General features: G+C 31.2%; 1 protein-coding gene across 1 annotated transcript; it reads left to right on the top strand.

Annotated features, from left to right (window-relative positions):
- The first annotated feature begins 6,636 nt into the window (after nt 1-6,636).
- On the top strand, nt 6,637-7,611 carry LOC127902044 (NEDD8-conjugating enzyme Ubc12-like). Its single transcript, XM_052440426.1, has 2 exons — nt 6,637-6,775; nt 6,858-7,611. The coding sequence occupies exon 2, from the start codon at nt 6,869-6,871 to the stop codon at nt 7,418-7,420; it is 552 nt and encodes a 183-aa protein (XP_052296386.1). The 5' UTR covers nt 6,637-6,775; nt 6,858-6,868; the 3' UTR covers nt 7,421-7,611.
- Nucleotides 7,612-7,987: the final 376 nt, after the last annotated feature.

The raw sequence follows: 7,987 nt of genomic DNA, 5'->3' as shown, positions 1-7,987 counted from the left end.
TTTTCTTTATGCCAAGGAGGAAAAAATAGGCCAAAAAAGAGGAGAAGTCTCACGATTATTACCTTTAAATATTAACAACAACAGCCTAATTGTTATTAATTTGAGGACGGAGTAATATCCTATTAAATATTCAGTATATTGAAGGCTTAAGGCTACCCACATTCCATAAAGAAATTTTCCACAAGCAATATTATCGAATGATAATATTCAATTTTGTGACAACCCTAATTTCATAAGGAAAAATTTCATAAGCAAAGTTTCTATATGATTGAAATTCTAATCACCAAATCATTATAATCAGAATAGTACAATTATAGAAGGTAATTACACAAGTTTTCAAATGTGCACAACCTTTAAGTTTAAGGATATATTCATCCAGAATCGAAAGAGACATGAGGAAACAAAACTTGCCACCATAACAAAAAGTGAAATTGAGAATAATAGACATTCAGAATCAAAAGCTACATCTAGAACTTTAAAGCCACTCAAGCAATGGCCAAAGAAAAAAAAAAAGAAAAGAAAGAAAAGAGCCAATAAGAGAGAAATTGACGTTAAAGACTATGGTACTCCAATGATCAAGTTAGGTAAGTGCTGGAGAGGGTGATGGTTTTCTGAGAAACCCTAATGTCACTAAAAAATTAAAAGTTGTGGGGAAGAAGCTAAACCTATTTTCTTGAGACTAACCTGACATTTTGTAAGGAGTAGCCCTAAGGGCATCTTAATGTCTTTTTATACACACAACATAATATAATAAATCATTATGCTCCTCATGTAGGCAATTTTGGATAATTTTCCTATTAAACATGAGTCCTTTAGCCTCTTTAGGGAAATAAATATGTTAGCTGAGACTACCCCTGATGGAAACAAGTGCGAATCTTTGATTGGCTTATTTGTATTAAGTTAATTAGGCACATGTAGCTACTAACACATTTTTTAGTGGCTAGCCGAGTTGGTTTTCTCCCTCACTCTTGGTGCATGTGACGAGATACTTTGAGAAAATCCCTATGGGGACCAAATCATGTTGACATATAGTAATTTTAATGGAGGAGTTGTCATTGTTACAGTGATGTTCCATCAATATGTTCAATCTAAAGACATCTTAAGAGACATTCTCTGCACTTTCTAGGTTAATAGGGTGGCTTGTGCTTTCATTTTTAGATATTTTCATTTTACCCTTACTCTTTGAATTTCCTATTCATATTTTGCAAAGGACAATTGGTCACAAGACCTGTTGTATACGTGTCATGTTTAAATTGTTTGACCTAAATTTTTCCACTAAGAAGTATGGTAATTTTTTTAAAGTAATTACAGACGTGACAAAATATCATTTGGTTGTTGTATGGTTGATGTGATATCTCTTATGTATTATTGAATTTCTCATAAATTGAATTGCTAAGTAAATATACAAGCTATCCAAGACTTTCTTTTAGTTTAATCAACTATGAAGTTAATCAGTTAAATGTTTAGTATTTTTTTTTACTACAAATGCTGTGAGTTTCAAAAGGTATGTGTTTGATGAATCTTACTGCAAAATCGATGAATGAAAACAAATGACTAAAATGAATGTAATGTTGAAAAATTTTGACTAATATGGACATAATGTTGAAAGAGATTGACTTATACATATATAAGCACGTATATAATAATATTTTTAATTGTGTGAATATAAAACTTAGTAACAAAGCAAATAAATAATATTAATTTTATTTCTTTTATTTTTTTATCTCAAATAATTTATAAAAAAATTAATTGAATCTATCGATTTTATTTTCTAATTAAATAAGGATAATTTTATGTAATAAATGTGCGAATATATCTAAAATTGTAAAAGTAATAAAAATGATTCTCATAATAAGATTTTGAATAACTACTCATGTTAACATTTATGTATCCACAATGTTGATTTTGATGATAACAAACAAAATTAAGAATGATTAAGTTTTTAAAAGCCCAAATTATTTTAAATAAATCATTATTTTCATAATATAAATGTTTTATACTTAATGAAAAAATGATTTTATGAAATTGGTTATTTTCAATTAATGGTCTAATTTGAAAAGTTTTGAAACTCTGGAAATGGACTTATTTGTAAAGTTTTCTAACGATTTGGGCCATAGTATAATTTTATGAAGTTTTGTGGCCAAACTGTAATTTTATGAAAATAGTTCACTGTAGCAGTCACTATAGAAAACAGCGATCCGACATCTTGATAAAGGCTTGCCGACATCGAACAGAATTGAAAATTAGCCTCTAGACACTAACTTTAATCTGACATCTTGAAAACGGCGATTCGACAATTTGAAAATTTAGCCTAACAGTCATATTGACTAGTCAAAATGGCGATCCGACATACAGATAACGACAATCTGACAATGAGCAGAAAGTCAATAATGGCTTGTTTTCAGCTCCAACTATAAAATAGCTCAATCAAACACATTGTATGAGAGAAAATTCATTTGTAATATTTATCCTTGAGAGGTTGTAAGTGTTGGGATACACTTGGGTTAAAAGATTGGGGATAATCTCTTGTTGTAAAGGTCCATTGATACTTTGTAAGTCAATTGTAAGCGTTTGAGGCCTTGGGAGGCTTGGATAGTGAAATCCTCAAGCTCGATGTGCTTGGAGGCATGGACGTAGGCGGGGATTGCCGAACCACATAAAAATCCTTGTGTTTGAATCTCTCTTCCCTTATCTTTTTACATTGTGATTGATTTATTTGTTATTGCTTTAAATTCGTTTTAGATTTGCATTGAGTTTTGTTTTTAGAATTGAATAATTTTTAATATCCCAATTCACCCCCTCTCTTGGGTTGCCTACTTAGTATTTCATCTCATTCCTTACTTTCCAAAATTTGGTTTGATTTTATCAAAAGTGATTTGAAAGAATTACCAGACACATAGATCAATTTTTAGCTTCTCTAATTTGCTTTTGAACCACCCAAGAAAAAATCCCAAATGAGCCCTAATTATTTGAAAAATTCTCAATTCCTCTCTGGATAATTTGCAATTGTCATATTTTTCTTTGATTACCCGTTGTTGCCTTTATCATCCATGTTTTGTGTGCCTGTTTTTTAACTTCCGAACTCTATTGATCACAGTCAACAGGTGAGAGGAGAAGAGAGATATATAATCATACTCAAAAGTTACTTCGAAATTAATTTTCCGCCGATGTGAGATTATGTCCTAACGCAGATGAGCTCAAACTAAACTAATTTGAGCCAAAATCTTTTTTCCGATCAATTTCAGACAAAGAATTTGTAGGACCAATAATATAATCATTATTCAGCAATTCATCACGATGAACCAGCAAAATTGCATTTAATCCCTGTATATTTAGTTATTATAAAACAATTATAAATTACGGCTTTCTTCCATCTGATTTTCCTTTGATATCTAAAATATATTAATATTTCTTCATCTGATTTCGCTCAAATAATATCAATTACAATTTTTTTTGTGACAAGTATTAATTGGAGTATAATTTTTTTACCACCAAGGATGCGTTTGGGGAAACTACACCACCACACCGAAGCTGCTTCACTCTTATATTTGAAGAAAATTTTTCTAGGACATAAGGGTTGGAGCAGCTATGTTGTGGAAACATAGCTGTCCCAAACACTGCCCAAGTCTTTTCGTGGAAGGCAAAGTTTTCTAATTACATTATTTATGTTTACATTGATGGCCGTAACTTCTATCTTTTTGTAACTATTCATTGACATTAATTTTATGAGTGGTGCTATTAATACCCCTCCATTAGCTAATATTTGTCTTTTGTTTCCTCCATAGGCCCATGTCAGATGGTCTCCTTCTTCACTTTGAACCCCCTTTTAGTTCTTTCTCGTCAACCACCCCCACTTTAAGTTCCTTCTTTTTTGTAGCGATGACTACTGATAACAGCCCAATATTTTGTCCCATGCGCTTAAATTTATTACAAATTTTCTATTTGTTTTAGTTATATTCTTTTTTAGTTTATGACATTCCATTTCAAAATAAATATGTATAAAATACACACAAGGCTTAGTTATCCCCTAGAATTCTAATAAACTTATTAGGAATTTATGAAACTTTTACAAAAGGGAAATTATCAATCGTATACTCTTAGTTTATTCCGATATTAAATTTATTACAACACTTTCAGGGTATATCAGTCGTCCAGCCTAAGTTGACAAAATATATCTACCGTCCACCAAACCGTTAGTTACCGTTTAAACATGATGATGTCCGAAGGGTAATCTGGTCTTTTCATATGATATAAGTGATAATTTAAGGGTATATATGTGATAATAAAAGATTTTAACGGTATACAAGTGATAACTTTTAAGGATAAAATCGTCCATTCACTATAGTTCCGTTAACTTTCAAACGGCAGCTAATGGTTTAGTGGTCGGCAGATAACTTTTGTGAATTTAAAGTGGACGATTGATACACCCTTAAAGTATTGTAGTATTTTTTATAAAAACGCACATTTAAGGTATACGAATGATAATTTTCCTTTACAAAATTATCTTTCCTACAAAAATAAATTGTTAAGTCAAAAAAGTTAATCTACACCAAATTCTTACTCTTTTACAATTAACCTTTTTCTTAAAAAAGAAAATTGTAAGTTTTAAGAGCTTTTAGTGAAGAAAATTTTCAGAGATAAAAATCATATGTGAATTTAATTAGATAAGATTTTACATCTAATTCAATTTAGAATATAAGGGATAAAACTTTAAATGCATAACAAGAGCAGTTTTATAAGAAAAATAGAGGGGTGCCAGTAGTGTCACTCTAATTTTATATAGGCTATATATCCCAATTTTTTATTCTAAAAAATAATATCAAAGGATGTAGTATTCATCAATTGGTTAGTGAAAAAATTGATTTAACATTGCCAACTTTTTTTTTTGAAAAAAAAAATTGACTAATTGATAAATTCCATCAATAAGAGGCCAAGTTCATATTAATTATATCTGGCCTTAAAGTTTTTAGCATAAATTATTTGTTAATTCTTACTATCTAAACTTATGGATAAAGAATGACCTTTAATCATATTCTTGTCTTGTTAGTTTTTGGGTGTCTGTTAATAAAGAAAGACTTAATAGCCATCCTGCCTCAAGTCATTCATTAAGACTGATATTTTATCACAGTATGAATTTATGTTTTTGAGTATTTGTAAGGAAAGGTTTAATAGCACATACCGGTCGTTGCCTTTTGTGTTTATTTTCCCGCCCCGGAAGCTTAGGAAATTGCATTAATACGGTAAAATTAGTCAGTGATATAATGTAGGCCACACCGGTTTGAAATACAATATTTAGGCGTCAATCGAAAAACTTGAGTTAGAGCAATGTCTAACAATATAACTATTCTAAGATGCAGACTTTTGCATTTTACCAGAGAATGATTAAATGTTAGCTAATGCCAGAAACAAAACCGTGTACTTAACAAACAAATCTTCCCTGCAAAATCGGATTTCAATTTCCCTTATTTAATTTATTGTCGCGCTCAATTCTGATGAAATTAAGGTAAAATATAATGAGTTAAGACTTGTTCTAAAGTATTTCTTCACTAACCCATCAATTTTTTGGTTGTCCCAATGGTGGTGATGACTTGAGTATACGACCGCATGTCCAGTGACAGCTACTCTAAATAGTTTACTATAAAACACAACATGAATGAATGTTTTCTTAGAGCTGGGAAATTTTGACGTAACCCGATTATCCAACACAAACACAACATAAATGAATAAATACGGGTCATAAATTTAACATAATTATTAAATAGGCCTAGATTGGGTTTACTCGATTTTTTTTTCCGTCTCAAGTTAGGGTTAAAGTTCAACTAAGAAGAGAAGAAAGAAGAGATTGGCAATTAATTTTAGAAGAGATAACAAAAAATGTGAGACAATCATACTCAAAAGTTACCTCAAAATTTATTTTCAGCTGATGTGATATTATTTCCTTACACAATGAAATCAAACTAAATAAATTTGAGCCAAAATCTATTTTCTCGATCGATTTCAAACAATGAATTTTCAGGACCAATAATAATAGAGTTATTATTCAGCAATTCATCTCTACGTACAGGCACAATTTCATTTAGATGCCTCTACTTTAACTTATGGCTTTCTTCCATCTGATTTTTGCTTGATATCTAAGATATATTTATATTTTTTCAACTGATTTTCCCTCAAGTATTATCAATTATAATTTTTTAGTGACAAGTCTTTCGTGGCCTCTTTTTACCGCTGTGTGGATTGTGATGGGAACTTCCATGTAGAATTCCTTTCCTAAATACAATCAATCCAACAATTCCCGATGAATTAAATAAAAAAGACTATAAATTAAGGTTATCAATTATATCTTATCAAAGGTAAAATTAAGTTTAATCAGCAATATTTAGAGAATCGTCAACGAACACATAAATAAAGACAAATAGCTTAGAAAATACTTGTGAAAATGATTTGTATTTTGTTTAATTAATCGTTGGACTGGCCTTTCAATTCCACAATGACTAGTTAATTTTGTTCAAAGAAACGAAATTAAAGCCTTGCCTAATACAATCAATCCAGCAATACCCAATAAATTGATTAAATAAAGATTATAATTAATAATGTTGTTAATTTGTTTTTTTCAAATAGAAGGTTGTATCTTATCGAAGACCATAGTGGGGTGTAGCTGCAACTGCGGAAATAGGGTCCACGTATGACGTATCTGTCATCTGCCACTGCCACTCATTCTCTCTCTCTTCTTTTCTCAAATTCCACAAAACCACCCGATAATCTCTTCTCTTCTCTCGTGGGTTAAATCAATTCATTCATTTCCCCCCGTCAATTTCTCTGTTTGGTGTTTCTCTTTGCGCAGGTTTTTGCTCAAACAGTTGTAGGAGATATGATTCGACTATTTAAAGTAAAGGAAAAACAGAAAGAAGATGCTGAGAATAACACAGGAGGTACACCTGTTAAAAAGCAATGCGCTGGGGAATTGCGTCTTCACAAAGATATCACTGAGCTGAACCTACCCGAAGCTTGCAAAATATCATTCCCCAACGGCCAGGATGATTTAATGAATTTTGAGGTCTCAATTAAACCTGATGAAGGATATTATCAAAATGGCACATTTGTGTTCTCTTTTGAAGTTCCCCCTATTTATCCACATGACGCACCAAAGGTTAAGTGTAAGACCAAGGTCTACCACCCAAATATTGACTTGGAAGGAAATGTTTGCCTCAATGTCTTACGAGAAGATTGGAAGCCTGTCCTCAACATAAACACTATTATTTATGGATTATATCATCTTTTCACGGAACCAAATCATGAGGACCCCCTTAATCATGATGCTGCTGAATTGTTGAGGGATAGCCCAGCTTGTCTTGAGACAAACGTGAGAATGGCTTTACAAGGTGGGTATATAGGGGACGAATATTTTGAGCCAGTTATGTAGCTTTTGTTCCATAGAACTCAGCGCCAACTGACACAATGTTATTGGTAACTTGAATGCTCGTGGTTTGCACAAGTTATTGAAAGCTTTTAGTACTTTCTATTCATTCCTCTTGTGATCTTAAAATGAGGGTTTAACTCCTGAAAACGCCAACTGTATAACCTACACAAAAGTATACTGATGTTATGCTGTGAGTTGATACGTTAAAAAAAAAAAACCTAATATATCTTATCGAAGATAAAATTATGTTTAATTAGCAATATTTTGAGAATGGTGCGAACATATAAATAAAGACAAGTAGCTTAGAAAATGCTTGTGAAAATGATTTGTACTTTGTTTAATTAATTGCCCGACTAGCCTTTCAATTCGGTAATGACTAATTAATTTTGTTCAAAGAAATGAAATTAAAGGCTTATCCAATACAATCAATCCAAGAATTCCGGATAAATTGAATAAAAAAGTACCATAATTAAGATTGTCAATTTTCTTTTGTTCATTTGGAACGAAGGTTATCAGTGAATATATCTTGTGGAAGATAAAATTATGCTTAATTAGCTATATTTTGAGAAT

The sequence above is a fragment of the Citrus sinensis genome, chromosome 5, assembly GCF_022201045.2.
Source record: "Citrus sinensis cultivar Valencia sweet orange chromosome 5, DVS_A1.0, whole genome shotgun sequence".
Classification (NCBI taxonomy): domain Eukaryota; kingdom Viridiplantae; phylum Streptophyta; class Magnoliopsida; order Sapindales; family Rutaceae; genus Citrus; species Citrus sinensis.
The sequence above is the reverse complement of the archived record's forward strand: the minus strand, read 5'-3'. Positions and strand labels throughout refer to the sequence as shown.

Bases quoted from the DNA above. Each gene is read 5' to 3' on its own strand.
- LOC127902044 (XM_052440426.1), top strand. From the start codon at position 6,869: ATGATTCGACTATTTAAAGTAAAGGAAAAACAGAAAGAAGATGCTGAG.